General features: G+C 46.2%; 1 protein-coding gene across 1 annotated transcript; it reads right to left on the bottom strand.

The window, feature by feature from the left end:
- Positions 1 to 7,133: 7,133 nt before the first annotated feature.
- On the bottom strand, positions 7,134 to 23,462 carry SEC11C (SEC11 homolog C, signal peptidase complex subunit). The gene is made up of 6 exons (XM_046024034.1): positions 23,271 to 23,462; positions 15,754 to 15,863; positions 12,435 to 12,584; positions 10,362 to 10,481; positions 7,970 to 8,027; positions 7,134 to 7,339 (listed from the first exon to the last, which is right to left on the bottom strand). Exons 1-6 carry the CDS (start codon positions 23,355 to 23,357, stop codon positions 7,286 to 7,288), a joined length of 579 nt encoding a protein of 192 aa, XP_045879990.1. The 5' UTR covers positions 23,358 to 23,462; the 3' UTR covers positions 7,134 to 7,285.
- Positions 23,463 to 23,555: the final 93 nt, after the last annotated feature.

The following is a 23,555-nucleotide window of genomic DNA, read 5'->3' as shown; positions in this document are numbered from 1 at the left end:
CTGTTAAGACGCGTTTTCTCCTTAGTGAGAAGCCAGAGTCAATCTATCTGCCTTTAAATCCACTGATCTAATCAAGAGCTCTTGACATTGATAACCATGAGGGAGGGGGAACATGTTGGTAGCCACAGCAGATAAACAGATGCCGTGGAGGGTATAAGACGCGTCACAGCAAAACAAAACAGAAAAACAGAAAACCAAAAACCAGCAAAACAGAAAACAGAAAAATAACCAAGGAGGCTCCCAGTGAATCTCGAGGGAAGAAGAGGCTCAGACATTTCTATACGATTCACAAACGAGGGAAGGTAGATAAAAATCAACTTGCGATTTTAAAGAAGGCAGGAATTCTTCTTCAAAGCTGGGTCTGAGATGGCCAACAGACACATGAAAAAGTGCTCCACGTCACTCGGCATCAGGGAAATACAAATCAAAACCACAATGAGATATCACCTCACACCAGTCAAAATGGCTAAAATTAACAAGTCAGGAAATGACAGATGCTGGCGAGGATGTGGAGAAAGGGGAACCCTCCTCCACTGTTGGTGGGAATGCAAGCTGGTGCAACCACTCTGGAAAACAGCATGGAGGTTCCTCAAAATGTTGAAAATAGAACTACCCTATGACCCAGCAATTGCACTACTGGGTATTTACCCTAAAGATACAAACATAGTGATCCAAAGGGGCACGTGTACCCGAATGTTTATAGCAGCAATGTCTACAATAGCCAGACTATGGAAAGAACCTAGATGTCCATCAACAGATGAATGGATAAAGAAGATGTGGTATATATACACAATGGAATACTATGCAGCCATCAAAAGAAATGAAATCATGCCATTTGCGACGACGTGGATGGAACTAGAGCGTATCATGCTTAGTGAAATAAGTCAATCGGAGAAAGACAACTATCATATGATCTCCCTGATATGAGGACATGGAGAAGCAACATGGGGGGGTAGGGGGATAGGAGAAGAGTAAATGAAACAAGATGGGATTGGGAGGGAGACAAACCATAAATGACTCTTAATCTCACAAAACAAACTGGGGGTTGCTGGGGGGAGGTGGGATTGGGAGAGGGGGAGCGGGCTATGGACATTGGGGAGGGGAGGCGAACCATAAGAGACTATGTACTCTGAAAAACAACCTGAGGGTTTTGAAGGGTCAGGGGTGGGAGGTTCGGGCAACCTGAGGGTTTTGAAGGGTCAGGGGTGGGAGGTTGGGGGAACAGGTGGTGGGTAATGGGGAGGGCACGTTTTGCATGGAGCACTGGGTGTTGTGCAAAAAGAATGAATACTGTTACACTGAAAAAATAAATAAAATGAAAAAGGTAAAAAAAAAAAAAAAGCTGGGTCTGAGGAATGAAACTTACAAAGGAATTCAGCAGTGGGAGACTGGGTGTTTCTTCCAAATACAAATACCTAGTCAAAATCCTGCGTGTGGACATCGACAAACTGATTCTAAGCTTTATCATGGAGAGGGAAAAAAGACCCACAAGAGCCACTCAGTGTTGAAGGAGAACAAAGTTGGAGGGCTGACACTGTCTGCCTTCAAGACTTACGATAAAGCTAGAGTAATTAGTGTGGTCTCAGGGAAAGGAAGGGCACATGGATCCATGGATCCATGGAACATGGAACAGAGTTCCATGAGCCCAGAAAGAGACCCACATAAATATAGCCAACCGATCTATGACAAATGAGCAAACGCAATACAATGGAGCAAAGACAGTCTTGTTAAAACAAATGCTGGGATACCTGCACATCCACAGCCAAAACCATGAATCTAGACACAGACCTCACACCCTCTATGAAAATCAACTCAAAATGGGCCATAGACCTAAATGTAAAACACAAAACTGTCAGATACCTGGAGGAGAACAGAAGAAATATCTAGCTGATTGGGGTATGACAATGTCTTAGATACAACACCAAAGCCATCATCCATGACACATATTTGACAAGTGGGACCTCATTAAAATAGACACTTCTGCTCGGCAAAAGACAAAAGTGAAATGTCCCGGTCTGTGGGAGAAAATATTTGCAAAGACATGTGACAAAGGACTGTTACCTGAAAGATACAAAGAGCTCTTGAGATTCAACAATGAAGAAACAAACAACCTGATTTTATTTATTTTTATTTTTTTTAAAGATTTTATTTATTTATTTGACAGAGAGAGAGAGATCACAAGGAGGCAGAGAGGCAGGCAGAGAGAGAGGAGGAAGCAGGCCCCCTGCTGAGCAGAGAGCCCAATCCCAGGACCCTGAGATCACGACCTGAGCTGAAGGCAGAGGCTTTAACCCACTGAGCCACCCAGGCGCCCCAAATAACCTGATTTTAAAATGGACCAAAGGCCTTAACAGATTCCTCACCATAGAAGATACCCAGATGGGACATAAGCATATGAAAGGTGTTCCAGGCCGTAGGTCCTTGGGGAAATGCAAAGTAAAGCTGCAAGAAATACTGACTACACGGCCCTGAGAAAGGCCGAAGTCTGGAAACTGAAACACAAAATCCTGGTGAGGATGTGGAACAACAGGAACTTTCAGACGTTACCGGTGAGAATGCGAAACGGTACAGCTACTTGGAAAAACTGTTCGGTAGTTTCTTACAAAACTAAACATACTCTTACTGTAAGATCCTGTAGTCATGCTCCTCGGTATTTACCCAGACCTGGAAACTTATTTTCACACCAAAACTGTGTAGGGATGTTTATAACAACTTTACTTATTGCCAAACCTGGAGGCAACCGAGATAGTCTTTGGTAGGTGAAGGGATAAATATATCGTCGTACATCCATACAATGAAATAATATTATTCTGTGATAAAAATAGATGGGCCGTCGAGACATAAAAAGATATGGAAGAAACTTCAACGCAAATAATTAAGTGAAAGAAAGCAACCCAAAAAGGCTATACATACCATGTAAGCCCAACCACAGGACATTCTGGAAAAGGCAAAATTATGGAAGCAATAAAAAAGTATCAGTGGTTGCCAGGAGTTGGGGGAAGGAAGGATGAAGAGACAGAGCACAGGGGGTTCTCGTCAGTGAAACTATGCTGTATGATACTATAATGATGGGTGTGTGTTATCATACATTTGTCGAAGTTCATGGGATGTACGACACCAAGAGCGAACCCTGACGTGAACTGTGGACATCAGGTGGTAATGACGTGCTAACGGTTCATCCGTCGTAACAGATACACTGTTAACTGTGCGGCAGACATCCGTGGCGGGGAGGTACCATGTCTGGGCAAACAGGGAATATAGGGGAACTCTCGGCACGTTCCGTTGCATTTTGCCATAACCCAAAACTGCGCTAAAAAAATGGAGTCCATCCAAAGAAATTCTTGCTGAATGGTGAAAGCTAAGCACTTTGGGGAAAGCATGAAACCTGATGAGAGGGTTGTGGTGGATGGCACCGGGTGATGACGGAGGGAAGCCCAGAGGAAACCCAACAGAAACTGTGCCACGGAGAGCCTGGGAGGGAGTGTCCCACGCCCACACACGGCTGCAGAACGGCACAGAGCAGGCACACGGGAGAGATCAAGTGTATGAGGGATTTCTGCTCTCCTCATCCCATCCTAAAGCTTCCTGTGGCTAAAAGCTGAGGCTCCAAGGCACAATTCTGCTCTCAGAGGATATGTTTCCAACACTGTAGGGATGCAAATGCAAAATTCAGAGAAAATAGAGAGCTCACAGCCAAAGATGATAGGAAAGAATGTTCAAGATGATTGGGAGGCAATCAATCCTCAGTATTTAAACTCACTGGAGTTTGTTTTATTCTGTATATATTTGAGAGAGAGAGAGAAAGAAATGGAGCAGGGGCAGGGGTAGAGGGAGAAGCAGAGTCCCCGCTGAGCAGGGAGCCTGACGTGGGGCTGGATCTCCGGACTCCGGGATCATGACCCAAGTGGAAGGTAGATGTTTAACTAACCGAGCCAGGGCCCATAAACTCCAGGGATCCTGAGGAAGAAAGGGTAAAGTTCTATTTGGTCAAAAGGAGCATCAAATAAAGTCTCGTCCCACCATGACATTAATTCTGGAAACAAGGAAACTGAGTCTGAGTCAGTTACAGACTACGGATCTCGTAAGTGGAGGCAGGGCTTAAACCTCGGTGTGATCGCAAATCTCTCCTCTCCCTGTACCCCGTCTCACCCCAACCCTGGCCTCTTACTGGAAACGGAGGGAACCTGCTGAACCCAGAGAGTGTGGTGGCTGGGTCTCCGCCCAAACTTTCTGGATGCGGCTCGTCTGACTGTCCGCTGCCCCGGCCAGAGGCTGCCTGTAAGAGGTGCTCAAGCAGCAGCCAGAGCACCCTGGGTTGTGGGTGTTAGCATCATTCTGGAAAATGGTGACAGGAAGGTGGCACGTGGCTATGCTGTGCTTCCGGGCTTTTCCTATCCTGCCATCTGGAAATGACCACAAGGGGAGATGTGACCGATCGAGCATCCCAACCGCATTTACTCCCCACAAACCCGCGTAGATGTTTCTCGGAGGTTCTCCCGATGGCGGGGACGTGTCGCATAGGGAGCTTTTAAGCACAGATGCCAGGCGGGCTGCCCCTCATGTGACGATTCTCGTATCCCGCTCACTTAAAACGCTCAGATTCCTCCACTTGACAGCAATGCGTCGTTTGCTCAGCCTTGCTGGGGACAGTGGCAGGCCCACAACCGGCTTAAAGCCCACAGGCCGGTTGCCATGGTGCACGTGTGCGTGTGTGTGTGTGTGCATGTGCACGGCGTTTGAGAAGACTGACACATTCACTGTCGAAGGAGAAAGAGCCCGACTAAGGCTCGAGGGCTGGGAAACCAGAGGTTCTACTACTACCTTGTTAAAAAAACTGAAGCTTACTGCCATAATGGCAACTTCCCAGTGTCCGATGGAAACCTGTGTTGATTTCAACACAGCAGAGCAAACATCGTTTAACTTCCTAAGTCCTCTTAGAACACCAGGAGGTCTCGGTGAGCTGAGCCGGAGGCTGTCTGCCCCGACCCCAGAGCACGTCCTGGCATCCTTGCTCCCGTCACTACCGGTCTCCTCCCTTCTCAGTGGGGATTTCTCGTGCGGCCAGCGTCCACCAGCCACCTTCCATTTTGAGACTTGGAGGCCGTTGGGAGGTGGGAAAACAGTTGTCCAGCTCATAAGAAATGCGTGTCCCAGGGGCACCCGAAGGCTCCCAGCAAGAGGTTCTTCCTGATGATTGTTCGGGTGTCACAGTGCCCACGCGTCTGCTTGGACGCTGGCCCGGTGTGGATGTGCTCTCCATGGTGGGTCTGCAGCGGAGACCCCCAGAAAATGACCTTCGATCCTGCATCAATTCCCACCACCTCTACCGTGTGAGCACCGACAGCATCTAAGAGGCCCAAGGAGCTGCTGCTAACTAGCCATGATCAGACGGCGCTGGCCCAGGCACAGAGGGTTCACGCCGGGATGTCAAGCTTGCAGAAGGAATTAACGATAGGCTCAGCCATGGTGAAGCGTCTTTCGAGTTTCCATTAACCAACGGCAGACCCCAGAAAGATGATAAAATAATAAAGCTTTGGCCCAACATGTTGATATTCTGTTTTTCGTTAAAGGAATAAAAATCTTTTTCTTAAGAAAGGAGTTTGTTAAAGGGCACAAGAGAATCATGTTGTTAGAAAGCGTCCTGTAAATTCTTTTGCTTTCACTTTGCTGATTTCGACAGGATGAGGGCTATTGTTATGGCCACAACCTACTTTGGCAGAGAGAAAGGCTTAGGGGCAAGCTGTCCCCCCCACCCCCGCAGATCACTCCTGCTGCTCTTCCCCGGATTGGATTGGGGCTCCCATCAGACGAGCTGTGCAGGGGGGTGACGAGGCATAGGCTCCCCCTGAAAGGGAAAGCACCTGACACGGGCAAGGGTGATGGGCGTGTCCTGCACACACGCCAGGCGCCCGTGCTAAGAGCATTCAGTGAGTTAGCCCCCTGCTCCTGGGGCTGAGAGCAGGTCCTATCCTCCATTTGCTGCAGAGAGAACTGAGCTTGCTCGAGGCCGAGAGCCGGGTAAGTGGCTTTTAGGGATTCTAAGCCCTTCCACCAGATTTGGACAGACTTCAAAGAATGACGGAGACTGGCAAGTTCTCACCCAAAGAATGTCAACATCACACTGTTCCATGAAAGAGAACCTTTCTGTTCCAACCGAACAGTGCGTTTGAAAACATCATTGGCCTCCTCTAACCCCTCTAACACCGCTACACGGACTGAGGTGCAGGCCCCAGCGGCATCGCCATTCCCGGGAGGGAGTTAGGAATTCAGAATCTCTGACCCCATCCCGGGCCTCCTGAGTCAGAACCTGCCTTTAAGGGCAGTCAGGGGCTCCGCTCGGTCACTAAGGCTTGAGAGCATTCCCCCCCCCACACCCCCGCCCCTGCCCCTTCTGTGGACTGGAATGCTCTTCCCCAGGATCTACCTGCCTGATTTCTGAACTCAGCTCCAGGTCCCCTCCTCAGAGGTCCTCCCTGGCCTCATGAAAAGCAAGGGTTCTCTTAGGCTCTCTCTCAACGGACCCTGTTTAATTCTACTTCAGGGCAACTGTCCCTGCTGTGTGTTCCTCCCACATGCTGCAAACCCCATCCAGGCTAGGACTTCGTAGCCCAGCACCTGGCAGCGGGGACAGCACCTGACAGTCTCGCGAAGGACTGCCTTCTAGGCAGGACTGTATGTTGTGCAGGTGTGACGCCCACAGCGCAGGTCCCTGGGAAACTACAGACAGGGACGTGCCCCTCTCACCCTTCTGTACTTTTTGTAAGTTTTCAGAGGAGAATCCACTCTTATTCTAATGTACGAAGTATGAAGCACTTTTCAAAAAATTTAACCCTCTCAAGATCCAAGCAGCAACAAACACAAAGCAGATTATAGCTTTCCTTTTAAAAAAGGTGTAGGCTTTATTTACTGATGAGGTTGTACTTTAATAACTAAGACACCATTTCTTTTTAGGGGCCTGTTCATGTCCCCCAGAAATTATGCTATGCAAAGAGTTTTAGTTTTGAAACTCAGACATTAGGGCTACATCGTGGGGACCGTGCAGGTCCGGAAGTGCCCCCCGTGCTTGGCTTGGAATGATGACCAGGAGAGGCACAGAGATGGAAGAGGTTCAAATCAGAGCCCACAAAAGAAAACAATCTTCACAGATGAATCTTTTATTTGGACAAGACAAAAATGTCTCCACATTGTTTCCTTTTATACAGAAAGTGGAACATTTCAAATATATTAGGTTTTCTCTTTTTCAGCAGAAATCTTTTCAATCTGGTTGCAGGAACTTCTTCTCATTTTAGGATTCACGTTTCAGTAACACATAAGCACCCATTACAGCCAAAAGAGCATACTGTAAAGAAAACAGTGGGAAATTACTCTGAGCTCCACAAATTAGTCTGGTCTATAAACGTATTCAGATGAAGTCTGCTCAGTGCTAGACTGAGGACAGAATCCAAAGATGACCTCTCTCCCCCATGCGTGGTTCTCCAAACTAGCTGCTCAATGCCATGTTATGCTTTAAAATCCCCACATATACTGACGGACTAAGGATCAAGCACCCAACAAACCCGGCCAATTCATCGCTCGTTCCTGTGTACGTTCCCTATTGTGTTTCAAGTGGTTTTTAAAAAATATAGATACCATTTTTACTGAGCTTGAGAGAACATCATTACTGGGTTTATTGTACTACTTTTTTTTGTATGTTTAAAGATTTGCGTGATAAAAAGCAACAAATAGGTGCCATTTTAGAACACACTATGAACACAAAAGATGAAAGTAGCTATTTTAAATACCTGATTTAAGTGTTGATAATTTAAATGGTAATGTTAATTTTAGTTAAATACATTCTGCAAAAAACAAAAACAAAAACAAAAAATCCACACCAGCAAAATTCTTTAAACAGACTGCATCTTTACAGTGGCACGTGCAAAAGCTCCAATATATATACGTTATCAATGCAGACACACAAACACATTCCTACCTTGAATTTTGGGTAGTCATTCATTATTATGGTGACCATACCAACATACGGTAAAAACCTAAATTGTAGGACGAAAAGCCAGAAATATGAAAATTGCTTGTAATATGATGACGGCAGCATCTAAAAATACCCTAAATCAGCCTTAAGGCACAAATCTTCCTCGGGAATAGCCCTGATCGGGGCTATAAGACTAACATTCACTCCTGCCTCAAAAGGCTCTCTTTATCAAAAGCAACACCACTAACAGCGGGACGATTTTTTAAGCAGGCACACGATTTCAACCCGAGATGCTGCTTGTCTTCGCCTGCTGCGTTCACCATAGCAGAAATAAAATAATTAGTTGAGCCACTTGTGCACATGGAACCGACGATGGCCATCAAGCTAGTTTTTAATTTTTTTAGTGGAGAAGTCATATCCAGACAGCCTATATAAAGACGGCTGTTGGGGAAAGCTTTCAAAATACACGGAGAATTAGTTTGTAACTGGAAGAACCATCATCACTGATATTTCACGGGGCTTTTCAGATGTAACAAACAGGCTTATTGGGCTGTGAACACAGATGTGAGTCCCATAATTTATACCCACACATGATGATGACTGCAGACACAGAAGGTCTGGGGCATAAGCTAGCCAATGAGTCTGCTGACAAAATTCATGTCAAGACGCAATCAGTGGGGGGCACCTGGGTGGCTCAGTGGGTTAAGCGTCTGCCTTCAGCTCAGGTCATGAGCTCGGGGTCCTGGGATGGAGTCCCAAACTGGGCTCCATGCTCAGCAGGGAGTCTGCTTCTCCCTCTGCCTGCCCCGCCCCGTGCTTGTGCGCTCTCTCTCTCTCTCTGTTAAATAAACAAATAAATAACATCTAAAAAAAAAAAAAAAAGATGCAATCAGAGGACCCAAGCCTCACCTGACTCAGGGGAACCCAGGTAAGGCATCCTGTACCCACCAGTCCTATGTAAATCAGCAGCCCCAACTTCTCCTTTATACAAAGCTTGTCCTCCAGATGTCCGCAATAGAGGACTGAGCAGCAGGAAGTCTCTCTCTTCTCCCCCGAGATATGCCAGCATCGCAACGGGGGGAAGGAGTTAGAAGGTGAGCATAGGGAGAGACGGGGCAGGAAGAGGCCTCAAACCACAGTCTGGTTGATAAAGCTGAATCTTACAAAATGGTAACTGGGTTCTCCAGTCTCAAACAGCTTGTGGGATTTAATGAAGATTAAAAAAAAAAAAGGCACTTCTAACAAGGGTTAAGCATAAGAAGGGGTCACCAGGAGAGGGGAAGAATTGTCTTTTTTGTTTTTTTAATAAGAGGATACAGGCTCCTCTGCATCAGAGGTAGAACTAATCATTGGAACAATTATGCAAAGATGAATATTAAAAGTTTTATCGCATAACTGTTTCTGGTAGAGAAAAACAGGAAATAGTCTAACCGTCCACCAAAAGAAAACTGGTTCAGTTATGATTTTATGATTCTCAGTGGAACAACAGTAGGTAGCCACCTAAAAACACCCGGATGTGGATTTGACACAGAAATCTATTTCCAACTTCTTGTTGGGTGAAAAAATAAAATAAAATTCTACTATGTAAAATTACATACGATATATGCACACATCTCTATAGGTACAGGGAATGTCTAGAATATTCCCTTGAGTGTTAAACAGTGGTTATCTCTGGGAGGATTTCTTGTAATTGCTATTTGAAACCACAAATAACTAATCTCTAGATGAAGATTTCTTTCAAAAATCGAGTTAAACCAATGATACAGACAACACACCTGTATCTAGTTTTAGATTTTAGGTCCTTAGTTCTGAGCAGTATTTCCACAGCAAATGCAGCACGCAGTACAAACTGGGCTACTTACAACTCTCCTGACATATAATATTTGTAACGAGCGATTCTACTATCCTATACACTTAGTTTCTTTCTTTTTTTGACGGAGGGAGGGAAAGAGAGAGGGAGACTGAAAGAGAGAAAGGGAGAGAAAGGGGCAGAGAATCCCATGCAGGCTCCACACTGAGAATCCCAGTTCAGGGCTCAGTGTCACAACCCTGAGTCCATGACCTGAACCGAAACCAAGAGTCGGATGCTTAACCAACTGAACCACCTGGGCGCCCCCTAGTTTCTCTGTTACTATCTTTCTGGTTTTTGAATCTTTTTTTTTTAAGATTTTATTTATTTATTTGACAGAGAGAGAGATCACAAGTAGGCAGAGGCAGGCAGAGAGAGAGGAAGGGAAGCAGATTCCCTGCTGAGCAGAGAGCCCGATGTGGGGCGCGATCCCAGGACCCTGGGATCATGACCTGAGCCGAAGGCAGAGGCTTTAACCCACTGAGCCACCCAGGCACCCCTGGTTTCTGAATCTTTTATATAACTTTTATATAAGTTAATGCTCACCCTCTGGCCCTTCCCACCACATCCTTCTTCTCAAGCCAGTTCTGGCCCTCTTTGTACAAGCCTCTGTCGTCCACTTCATTATTGTCTCCTTTAGTCAGAAATTTGATGTCTCCATTATCTCTAGAAAGCAAAATAATGTCCTTTCACAAATGATTTTCAGCACGGCATCACCAGAAAACAATCAGTCTACTTGGCATGTCACAGTCAGACACAGGCGTTTAGACGATGACTGGATCTTTCCTGGTCTAAGGTGATTGCTTACAGCTAACTATCCAACTAACACACGGGTCTACTGGCAATTTTGCAGACTCAAATTCCAAAATGCTCCTGTTATCCTGATAACCAAAAAGCACGATTTGAGCACAAGGCTAATTCAAATGCGGGCGTGCCCTTACCCCTCCTCAAACTTACTTCTCCTTGCCAAATGTAGAATGGTAATGCATTACTTCCTTCAGCACTGAGCAAAGTGGTATAAAATCCAGTTTGCAAAGAAACAGGATTCACAAATGGCATAAAATCAGTGTGGTAAAGAGACCCATGGGATTAATTTCAAACATTCTAAACCGGTGCTTACATAGCCTTGACACCAGAAACACAACATTACAGCATTACAGAGCTATAAAGGGGGTCTTCTTTCAATAAAACAAATGAAAAAAGGCACTAGTATAATTAGATAAAATATTAAAAGCCCACAAAGACTTGAAACCATGCCAAAAGGAACAAGCTGATTTGCAGCTGCGGTTAGAAAGGAAATCAAGAAAATAAAACCCCAAGCAGTCTCTCCCGCAAATTACAGAAAATCGCCATTATTTCCTCAACTCTGAATGATTTCTCATCTGTAGAAATCATTTTTAAGTCAGCTGTCACGTTATGGGACATGTTACGGGCGTATTTATCAGTCAGTTAACACGTGGACGTCAAGTCCCACCGTGCAGTACTAAGAGCACAACGCAAACGGAACAGGCCCGTTCTGATGTCGACAGCAGAACAAAGGGACGATTTTAACTATCAGCTTCTTTGGGGAAGCCCTGCAAGCAGTGAATGGGATGGGAACCTAATACTGGAAATGTACAAATAGTGAAGGTATGCACATGTGTACACACACACACACACACACACACACGATGAGAAACACTCTGTTATTTAGAAAACACAAATACACACATCTCAGTTTAACTCCATAACTCGGGCAGGTAAAAATGCTGCATCCGGCTGCGTGAGGTAAATGAGTAACCCAGTCCGTAGCCTGTAACACGTCATCACGTGACTGTACCCTCTCCTGGGAGCTTAACACATTTGAGGTAGAAGTCATCGCTTCCAGTTCCCAAAAAGTGTCTTCGGAAGCCACCACTGGCATTTAACAGAAAGAAAGAGCATTTGTCGGGGGGCAGGGGAGTGCAGAGGACACGCAATGACTGAACCCTGGGCCAGGTCAGGGAAAGGGACGTGCCGCTGTCCAGGGCTAAGGCTACCGCTGCAAATGCCACCTTGTCCGAAGTGACACAGAGAAACAGGCAGCTTTCTGCATTTCAGAAAAGAGTCCTCACATCATCATAATCCTCAGCTGTGGCGGGAGTGGATTTTCTCAGACTCCTTCAAATAGCTGTTATGCTCTCGTACACTCCACCTCCCACGGTGCAGCAACTCAAGGTACCGGGGCCTTCCAGAAACACCTGTCGGTTCAGTTCTCATAATCGCCCTGTGAGTCCCGGTGGGAAATGATAATGTTATCGTGCCCTGGCAGACTGGGTAAAGTAGCGGGTCCAAAGTCACCCAATTAGTAAACGGCAGGACTGGGAGCGTAACCCAGAGCGCCTGCTACTTTCCAATCAACCATGAAAATTGGCTTCCGAAATTGAGTCACTAAATTCCACACCTGAAACTAATGACACACTGTATGTTGACTAACTGGAAAACTGGAATTTAAGTAAAAACTTGAGGAAGAAAAAATGGGGAAAAAAAAGTTAGGTCAGTACTAATGGAATGAATGAGTGAATGAATGAATGAATGAATAAATAAATCTGGCTACCAAAATTTACAAAACATCACCAAAAAGAAGTCAAGCCACCTTACTTTTCATGAACTTTGATCACTCTGTGAACTATTGGAATGTCTCGTCCTTCGACTTTAAAAACCACGATTTCACCAGCTCTAATAGGGTCTTCCCGGAAGTTTGTCAGGAACAGAAGGTCGCCCCTATGAAAGGCCGGCTCCATACTGCCACTGGGAAGAAATGCAAAATCACATCCAATTAGTCTGGATTCACAGGGGAACTTTCAATTCATGAAGAATACAAAAATAAACGTATTAGTGAAAGAGTCTCAACCTCCATGACTCATCGGGCAGGTCTGGGAGCTATCAAGCAAGCCACAGTGGTTCCCTTCTGACTGCGCATCATGATGACATCAAGCGAGAAAGGAAATGGTTTCTCCTTAGATCAACTATGAAAAGGATAGCAGCAAGCCCCTCTTATACTTTGCATTATGTAGACAAAGAACCAAGTATAATGTGAACTCTTTGAGGTGAAAGCTGCCAATTTTTAGCCTCAAAAAAAAAAAAGGTCTTACATCTATAAATACATTAGTATTTTCATTCCAAAGCGCAGACTCAGAAAGCTGGTTGATACTCTAGGGCAATTCTTGCGTTTCATGGTTCATCCTCAGCACCTAGGACGTGGGCAATCCCATTCAAGGAAGAGAAGGAAACAAATGAACGCCTTGGGAGAGTGATCTATATGCACACCAAGCTGAGGGTTGGGATAAAATTCAAACCCAACTCTGGGACTCCAGCCACCTCATCCTTCAGACCATATTCTACAGAAAGCCGAATTTTAACAAATGTTGACTGCTTTGGATGGCCCATCTCAATCACGGTACTAGTTTAAACCCATGCTAAAAATCTTCAATGGATTCAAAGTGAACTATAATCTAGGAGAAGCTGAAATTATTAAAACAGAATTCGTTTTCCATATGCTCATGCTTTGCCTTAAAGCATGAGAAAATAAATAAGACCCAAAATGTTGCAGTATAGGGGCTGTGTGATCAAAAACCAGTGAGAAGTTTGTTCAGGGCAAGATTCAGGGAGGAAGAATCAGACTAGTGAGTGCTTTAAAGGAAATGGGAGCTCATAACGGGAGCAGCTCGAGAAGTCCGGGCCACCATAAACTTGTCAGCACACACGGATCAGCAAAGAGGAACACAGGGGAGACTGGCCTGTCACTAAGTACTTGCTGGTGTGTTTATTTTTAACTAAAACCAGTGACACTAAGTATCATAATAGATCTAGCATTCAAAAATAGGAAATCTGAGTAAAAAACATGAGCTAGAAATATAAATGACTATGAGGGAAAGAAAGAGCAAACAATTAAGAACCACAGCTAGAATACAAATCTTCTGGATAAGTCTCAGAAACAGAAGGGTAGAGTGGGTCGTCAAAAGTCATTATTGTGTCCCATGAGAAAAGTACTGCTTTGAAATTTTTCACTAATATCAACTTATGCTTGCTTTCCTCACGGGCCAGGGATTTCCCAAAGGTCAGTGTTCCCCAAGGTCACACATCTCTCATGATGTCAACAGTTTATGCTGACAATCCAAAGTGCTTTAGAACTACAATGGATGCTTTAAAAAAAAAAAAAAAGGTCCCTACAGACAGCAATGTTAGAACAGTCTCTGTGTACAAGTGCGTCTCTGTGACTTAAAGAAAACCAGAACACCTGGGATCTGGTTTTGGCTCTGTGGAAAGTACTCCAAGAGGCGAGTGGCCCCGCCTTCATGGGCCTCAGGCTCTTTATGTGTTAAGTGAGATGGCCCATCTCAATCAGAGATTTTTAATTTCTTTTTTTTCTTTAAGATTTTATTTCTTTATTTGAGAGAGAGAGAACATGAATGGGGTTAGGGGCAGAGGGAGAAGCAGACTCCCCGCTGAGCAGGGAGCCCAATGCAGGACTCCATCCCAGAACCCTGAGTTCATGACCTGAGCCGAAGGAAGACGGCTTAACTGACTGAGCCACCCAGGCGCCCCAAAGGTGTTTAATTTCTTTAAAAAAAAAAAAAAAAGAAAAGAAAAAAAAAAGAAGAAGCCTTAAAATCCTTCCTTCAAATAAGGTCTCACCAGGACGCACCCGCATATACAATACATAAAAATGGATCGCCATAACCGAAACAAGCCTGAGGTTTCTAGAACCCACGCACTTGATCCCTGTCTCCCTCCTAACCTAACCCCTGGACCCCAGGGCACTCCTAGAGCAGTGTGAGCACCAGCAAATTAGAAACCGTAGGCTCTCCTGAGGCTCCTCAGTGCGTCTCTAGAATAGGCCCCTTGGCCAGTCACACGAGGGCAACCAGGTGGAGCCAGCGTCCTGGCTGAAGCCCCACGACACGGCAGCAGAGGCCCGTAGAGGGAAAGGAACTGGTTGGGGAGCCACAAACCCAAAGTGCTGGCCTTGGCTCCCGCACAGACCAGCGGTGACCCTGACCTGGTCACTGCTACCTGTAAAACACACGGGCTCCATTCCCACCCACAGCAAGGCGCGATGGTCTGGGACGCACTGGACAGGTAGCCTCTTGAAGCACCTAAGGGCTCCCAAACGTGGTTTTTAAAATTTCAAATGGATTACCCTTTCCCCTTGCAGGACTGTACAGCTATATGAAGTTTACTGAAGTATTAGCTTTTCTAAAATGCACACCGTGGGGCGCCTGGGTGGCTCAGTGGGTTAAAGCCTCTGCCTTCTGCTCAGGTCATGATCTCAGGGTTCTGGGATCGAGCCCCACATCGGGCTCTCTGCTCCACAGGGAGCCTGCTTCCTCCTCTCTCTCTGCCTGCCTCTGCCTACTTGTGGTTTCTCTCTGTCAAATAAATAAAAAATATTAAAAAAAAAAAAAAAAAAGTTTAAAATGCACACCGTGCGCTCTAGAAGGGCAGTGGTCTCCGGAACGGAGCAGCCACCTACAAGAGCGCTGCGGGAGCTTAAAACTGCCGGGCACACTCTGCGGGGCACTGCGGAGGGCCACCTCGCTGGCTGTCGGGGACAAAGAAAACCAAATCACAGTTTTAAATCACAGTTTCAAACTACTGATGTTCAAAGTCAATTTGCACACACATAATCGCGTAGGATTGTTATTTCAGGTGCGTGAGAGCATTAAAATACCAGAGCAAATACACCGCACCGGGGCGTTAGCATGCGCGCGAAAAGAGCTCCGAAGTGGGCTGAGAAAGAGGAGGTGTTTCAACAAAGCGCAGAAGGCAATGAACACAGCATCAACGAAGAACATTCTAACACTCCACCCAGTGAAAACACGGAGTGTTGGCTGTCACGCGGGCTTTCGCTCAGGCAACACTGCTCCTCTGTCATGGGGCAGAGCGCGACAGCAGCGCCACCGTGTGCGGAACCTACCTCAGCACCACCACGATTGGGCTCTCGCTGCCGGTGAGGACGATCAAGCCTTTCCAGATCATGAGCGCAGAAGACACGATCATGGCAAAGTTTAAAACCTGGTAATAGAGCTGGAACAAGAAAGGCCAAACCCAAAGTGAAAACTAGTGAAAAGAACAGGCACGAACCCGAAGCTGGCGATGAGCCAGTTTACAAACAAAACAAAACAAAACAAGAGGCTAAGCTGTGATTTTAGGATATTAAACTACTTCACACAAACCTCAAGTAGTGTTTCAACTTCTGTCCATGGCATAAGCTGTCCGTATACTGTCTCCCTTTCAATGAGCAATGAGAGAAAAAACCCAGAGCAATCCATGGAACCTACTCTGTTAAAGCCTCGACAAGATTCTACTCACCTGACTGGGATTTCCCAGAGCCTTCAACCCTGAAGAGTCCCATTATTCAAGTTCTACCCCGAGGGCCTCCTGCTCTAGAGTGCGCCCATCAGACCTGAGAGCCTGATGCGCGCAGCGTGGTTTACCTAGAGCCACTCCTTAGCCCCCTGGCCAAAGGGCCCTCAAAGGAGGCTTCACTGTCCTATAGTGCTTAGCAATGAGCTGTTCTGCATCTGAGATTACATTTCAAAGTGAACAAAAACTTTAAACACCTGGATATTTAAATTTTCCATAAATGTTTTAGAAAGTAAAAAGCAAACACTATGTGGTTAAGAACACAGGCAGAAAGCCACACAAGATGGTACCGAGTTCCACACTGGCCTTGCTCCTCCTTAGACCACAGACACGGGGCTTGTCCCGCTAAAGTTCAAGGCTCTTCCTTGCTGACAGCGGCCAGCCACACCCAACCCCCAGTGACTATAGGGGGGGAAGCAACACGTGCCCACAGCACAACGCCCTGTATCGGACTGTAGCTGAATTGTTGGGCCAGATGTCTCCGGTCTTCCAAGGGGCTTTAGGGACAAAAGTCACTGTGCCTCTACTACTTGGAATGTAAGTCCCTCAGGGCATCTGCCCTTAGCGCCCTCCAGGATGGCTCCTTACTCTAGTACTTGCCTCAATCTTCTCACCCTTGTCCTGGGTGATCCGAAGAGCCATGCAGATGGCCTACCCAGCAGTCTGGTGTCTCAGTTCTTAGACATCCTCATCTCTGAAGTCCTTTTCCCCCCACCACTCGCAACAACATACCTGGAACTGAAAGTGCTCAGTCCCCGAGTCTCTAACTCAGTGATGCCCTCTACCCGCCCGCACACACCTGTTCTGCTGCCGTATGTGCTCACCTACATGGCAGGACTCTTGTCACAACCCCCCCCCCCCCCCATTCGCTCTACACATTCTACCTTCTAAACATTTCTGGAGTCTGTTCCGTTCTCTCTCCCACTGGTTCCACTCGCATCCAAGCCACCAGCAGAGCCCATGGGGACCAGTCTCCCGACGGCCACACACACCTGTTCGGAGGCTCTCTCCGCACTACGCTCTCCACGCACTCGCAAATGTGCCTCTGGCCATCTGATCATCTCTGTGCCCTGCTTCAACTGCCCCTCGATCGCATCCCTCCAACTGCAGCCCGCTGCTTTGAGGACGAATATGGTCTCTACGGCCCTGTCTGGTACATCCCCCTCCTCCCTAGCGTCAGCCGCGAGCTTCACCAGGGACGACAGGGGCATCTGTCAGTGCTTCAGAGAGCACGTGCTCCTATCCGCTCGGGATCTACACCTGGCTATTCGCCCAGAGGTTCTCTCTCTCGACTCCTCAGCATACCTAACGCTCACTCATCTTAAATCCTACTTTCGGCGCCAGTTCCCCAGGGAAGCCCTCCCTGACCCACTAAACTAGAAGTCAGCAACTGTCTATAAAGGACCACATAATAAGTATTTTACAAGCCACACAGTCTCTGTTGAAATCACTCAACCCTTCCATTGTAGTAAAAATCAACTAAAGACAACATGTAAAAGAATTAGTAGGTCAGTGTTCCAATAAAACTTTATTTATAAAAACAGATGGTGGGGGTGCTCCCTGGATGGCTCAGTTGGTTAAGTGTCTGACTCTTGATTTTGGCTCAGGAATGTGAGATTATCACCTCAGGAACGTGAGATTGAGCCCTACACGGGCCTCCATGCTGGGCATGGAGCCTGGGTGAGACTCTCTCTCTCCCCTCTGTTCCTCCCCCAATCCCCCCCACCAGTCTCTAAACAAACATAGACAGTGGGCTGGAATTTGCTACTCTCTGCTATAGACCAGCCTGGGTCCTCCTGTTATATATTCTCACTGCATTCTGTACTTCTTTATACCATCTGTATAATAACTATCATAATTACACATATCATTTCTAATGTGTCTTTTACATTAGACTGTATGTTCCACAAAGGCAAAGATCATTTTGGCCTCGTTCACAGGTGTACCTCCAATGTTCAGTACAGGTCTGGCAAAAAGCAAGTACTCAATTTGTTGAATAAATAGTGAGAAAGCAAACATTTTGTAATATATGGTGGGCACAAACAATTAGTAAGAAATACACTAAAATCCCCAAAACAACAACAAAAGAAGCAAAAGCTTAAAACTATTAATTTTCCGAAGAATACAAGTGGTGAATAAACACTTAGAGTGCTCAAACCCAATTCTGCCTCCACCCTCTCTTCTTTTTTATGCCTAGCAAATTTCAAGTTTGGGGGTATTTCTGTTTGTTTTTTTAATGCTAATACTTGGTGCTGGCCCAGGGTGCACTGCAGTGAGAAGGCAAGCGGACAGTCATTCTGAGAGCAATTGGGCACTTGTAACATGAGGTGACTTTCAGTCCAGTAGTCCTGCTTTAGGAATTCAGTCTACAAGAAACGCAGGCAGGGAATTACGGCCCAACAATATGCGTTATGGTCCTATTTCTAGTAACAGAGAAAAGGAAATAAGTGAGCAACAACAGAGAAATGATGGAGTAAAATAATGGCAGGTTACGGCACTATTTAAAACAAAAGTGTAGGGACGCCTGGGTGGCTCAGTGGGTTAAACCACTGCCTTCGGCTCAGGTCATGATCTCAGGGTCCTGGGATCGAGTCCCGCATTGGGCTCTCTGCTCAGCAGGGAGCCTGCTTCCCTCTCTCTCTCTCTGCCTGCCTCTCTGCCTACTTGTGATCTCTCTCTGTCAAATAAATAAATAAAATCTTTAAAAATAAATAAATAAAAAAAAAAAAACAAAAGTGTAGGCTACAGTAGAAGCTCCACAAACTGCAAAACAGTTTGTAAAACAGACACAAGGAGTTGCCCTCAAGGTTAACAGAGGCCGTCTCAGCACGGCGGAATTACGCGTGATTGAATTTTCTTTAAACTATTCTCTATTCTTTAAAATTTCTGTGATGGGCATGGATTAATTTCAAAGTCTGGGGAAAATAAATGTTTAAAGGAATCTGACAGAATATTAGATGGCGGTTAAAATAATTACTTTGAAGAATGTGACAGAACAGAAACACACAGTCTGACGCGGCAGGGAGGTAGGAAAAGCAGAGCTCGTATTGCTCCTGCTACATGTCTGTGAAATTATGTCAGTCCAGGTTTATGGAGGAAACAACTGCAAGCAGGGACATAAAAATGAATTAAAATAACCATGAAGAGGTACGCCTGGGTGGCTCAGTCGGTTAAGCATCTGCCTTCGGGTCAGGTCATGATCTCAGGGTCCTGGGATCGAGTCCTGCCTTGGGCTCCCTGCTCAGCTGGGAGCCTGCTGCTCCCTCTGTCCCTCACCCCTGCTCATGCTCACTCTCTCTCTCTCTGGCTTTCTCTGCCTCTCAAATAAATAAATAAAATTTTTAAAAAACCGTGAAGATATTCTGATGTAATAATTGAAAAGAAGGTAAATTTAATTCATTTCTTTTTTTTTTTTTTAAAGATTTATTTTTTTTGACAGATAGAGATTACAAGTAGGCAGAGAGGCAGGCAGAGAGAGAGAGAGGAGGAAGCAGGCTCCCAGCCAAGCAGAGAGCCCGATGCGGGGCTCGATCCCAGGACCCTGGGATCATGACCTGAGCCAAAGGCAGAGGCTTTAATCCGCTGAGCCACCCAGGCGCCCCGGTAAATTTAATTCAAAATTAAAGTTACACACCACTAAAAAAAAAAACCTTTTTGGCTATTGTGTCAATAGCAAATTATGAAACTATCACTAAATACCCAGAAGACAAGGAAACTGGAGTGCCAAGTGGAGACGGTTAAAGCACTGGGCTATAATACATTACGTTGTTGCTCCCGAAGTAAAATTTGCCTTGCAAGGCACATCAGTCTAAAGTAGCTCACATTCGAAAACTTCTCCACCTGCTCTGCCTGATTTGAAGGACTTGATAAATAAATGTTGTTTCATTATGAATTACAGATCTGACTGGGAAAGCCTCAAGCCACAGTTTTATTTTATTTTATAAAGAATTTATTTATTTATTTGACAGAGATTACAAGTAGGCAGAGAGGCAGGCAGAGAGAAAGGAGGAAGCAGGCTCCCCGCTGAGCAGAGAGACCGATGCTGGGCTCGATCCCAGGACCCCCGGATCATGACCTAAGCAGAAGGCAGAGGTTTTAACTCACTGAGCCACAGGGAGTGGTTTAACTCACAGGCGCCCCCCAAGCCACAGTTTTAAACAGAAATTATCATTTTTAGACAGGTTTTCAAACCACTGGGCCTCACCCTGATAAAAGCAAAGTATAAAACTTTGCCATTCATGTAATAAAGGCCTAACTTTACTAACTTTACTGTACTAACAATATTTTTTCCAGTATGATTTTCTATACTTGGGAAATTCATTGAGGGGAAGTAAAATCAATTCCTCGAAAAAAAGTCCTTTGAGCAGGACATCTATTGGCTAAATAAATAATAAATGATTATACAAAAACCTAACAATCAAGCTAACTGCAAAACCACAGGTCCTGTTTCAACACCCTATCTTTAAAGAACCTACTAATCCGAGTCTAGGATTAAAATTCTGGAATCCAAGGACACCTGGGTGGCTCAGTCAGTTAAGCGGCTGCCTTTGGCTCAGGTCATGATCCCTGGGTCCTGGGATCGAGCCCCGCATCCGGCTCCCTGCTCAGGGGGGAGCCTGCTTCTCCCTCTCCCTTTGCCTCCCGCTCTGCCTACTTGTGCTCTCTATCCCTCTGTCAAATAAATAAATAACATATTTTTAAAATAAAATAAAATAAAATTCTGGGATCCAGAAACATAATTTTGGTTGAACTACTGACAAACTGACCGCGATGTAAGAAATACACCACCACGTTTCACTGGTGCCTTTTGTTTGTCCATCATCACCTACCAACTTTCTAAGCTTGTCGATTCATAGCCAAAGCAAAAGTTCAGAAGCAGGCCCACACTCAGTCTTTGTCAACCAAAGATGAAAACAGCCAATGTCTGAGAATTTCAAACAAACAGTTCAGACCCGATATTCTGGCCGACAAAGCAGCAGAAATGCCAGTAGCTGTCTTTCTTCCTTCCTCTCTTCCTCGCTGCAGAAACAAAGAGTCCCTGTTTTTGCATGTGGCTCTTGCCTTACTTTACAGCAAGCTGGGGCAGCAGAGAAAGGAGATCCTACTTCCAACTGGCAGAGCATGCATGCCTGACAAGGTGTCAGAGGAGGCTATTTTGGAAGGAAAAAGAAAAAGAAACAAAAGGACAAAGCTTAAAAGAAAAGAAAAAAAAAAGTACCAGGAGGAAGCAGATTTGAGCGTCTACATTTTAATCAGAAAACCAGCAAAACATAGACAATGCAATAGCTTCTGACAGGCCTTATCACCAAGAGTGGGAAGATAACAGATCTTTCAAAAGGAAAACTAGTTTGGGAATTGAGACATTCATCAGAAGGTCTTCTTTGATAGTCTGCAATTATAACCACCAGTAATTAGTATCAGTTTTGGAGACATTTTAAAAACCTAGCCAATTAAGTCTGTTAAATAAATAACAATAAAGCTCTGTTTTCTGAAGGATTTTCTTGGGAACAGCATCAGTGCTCAGGGAATTTGCTGCTGGTTTTTCAAGCTGGTGATAATCACTGCCACGATTCATCTTAGTCACAGAAACTCCTAACAGCGCATCAGCTACGCACACCTAGAAACAACCAGACTCTAAATAAGTTTAGACTTGGTGACTTGAGTCACCAAACTCTCCCACACTGCTGCGCTAGTATGAAATTCTATTTGGAAAACAAAACGAAACAAAACCCATATGTCCACAGGCATAAGTTGTGCTCTGCCATAGGCATCGTCCCACTCCACAGTATAGTGGCAAAAATGACAGGATGTGTCAAAATCATAAGAATTTGCACCATTTTCTTTTTAAGTGTTTTTGTTTGTTTTAGAAAGAGGGAGAGAGCACTAGGGGATGAAGAGAAGGGGAGAAGCAAAGAAGAGGAAGAGAAAGAATCTTAAGCAGGCTTCACACCCAACGGGGAGTCCCATGCGGGGCTCCATCTGGGGACTCGGACCTGAGCCTAAATCAAGAGTTGAACACTTAACCCACTGGGCCATCCAGGACGCCCGATACCATTTTCAAAGACAATCAAACTTACCAATAGGATGGTTCCATTTTTCTTAGCATAATTTATTGTTTAAATCAATAGAAATATTAGGATCCATTAGGATCTATCATGCCCTTCAGGTCCCCTAAATTCTCTATCTAGAAGCTTAAGCCATCACATTTTTCCTGGCTGAGCAGGCTTCCTTTCCAGCCCCTACTCACTCTTGCCTTATATTGAAGACTCAAAGACAGCGATCCTGGCCAAGGAGCTGGCCAAGGAGCTGACCAAGGAGAGAGCAAGAAGGAAGTTTCCCTCTGAGGTCACAGAAGAGTGAGAAATCAACCCCAGTTGCCCAGAGACCCCATGCTAACTGCTTTCTATATTCAAGATGCAGCCAGATGACAGAATCTAAGGGATGCCTTCTGGGGTTCCCTGTAGAACACTGAATCAGCAAACGACTGAGCACCCCCAGTGAGATCGCCAGGCACAAGGAGCTTTATTTAGTCCCGACGCATGGTGGGGAGAACACTTCCCAGAATGGGAAGAAATTACTTTGAGAGGCATTACTGGACAGTGTCCACTGTCAGAAAGTGCCTTCCTTTCGCCTGCGTTCCCGCCGCGTCCATCCGCGGGCAGCCTTCCTCGGGGTGTCAGGCCTCCAGAGCCTCACAGAGAAATCTATCCCCTCTTCCAGAAGCTGGCCCTTCGAACACGTGCAGACAGCTGTCACTCACGACCGAGTCCCCTCTCCCGGCTTTCGCAACCACATCTGACATCCGTAGGACTAGATTCCTATCCTCTTCTCCTTCCTGACCACCCTCCCCTCACTGCGCTCTTGTTAAATGCAAGACAGCGCACACCCGTGCCCACACGTGGGTTTGCGCAGATTTGAACCCAGGGCCTCTGAGAGCCGTGGAGGAGTCTGGGGGCGCCGTCAGCCCCAGTCGCTGTCCTTGCCGGAGCCCTTCCCAGAAAGCCCCGACTCCCCGCCGTCACAGCCCGCTCTCGCTCCGGGCGCGCCCACCCCGCGGGCCTCCCTTACCTGGCGCTTGTTCATCTTCCTCAGGTCCCCGAAGATGTCCCAGCCGGACGCCGGGAGATGCGTCCCCACGGCGCCCGCGCGCACCATGGCGGGCTTTCCAAGGGCCGAGACGGCCCGCCGCTCCGGGTGTCACAGTCAGCTGCGGAGCCCCGGCCAGACCCGGCCCCTGCCTACCGGCCTCGCGTCCGTGAGGGTCACGTGACCGGCAACTCGCTCGGGCGTCTGGGAATGGTAGTCCTCTGCGAGTCTCAGGTACTAGTCTATTAGGAGGGAACTGGGAAGAAA

Source organism: Meles meles, chromosome 12, assembly GCF_922984935.1.
Source record: "Meles meles chromosome 12, mMelMel3.1 paternal haplotype, whole genome shotgun sequence".
NCBI lineage: Eukaryota > Metazoa > Chordata > Mammalia > Carnivora > Mustelidae > Meles > Meles meles.
The sequence above is the reverse complement of the archived record's forward strand: the minus strand, read 5'-3'. Positions and strand labels throughout refer to the sequence as shown.

Bases quoted from the DNA above. Each gene is read 5' to 3' on its own strand.
- SEC11C (XM_046024034.1), bottom strand. From the start codon at position 23,357: ATGGTGCGCGCGGGCGCCGTGGGGACGCATCTCCCGGCGTCCGGCTGG. The intron at 12,585-15,753 runs GTAGGTTCCGCA...ATTTCTTCCCAG, and splicing joins CCAATCGTGGTGGTGCTGAG to TGGCAGTATGGAGCCGGCCT. The intron at 8,028-10,361 runs GTGAGCATTAAC...CCTACAATTTAG, and splicing joins GTGGTGGGAAGGGCCAGAGG to GTTTTTACCGTATGTTGGTA.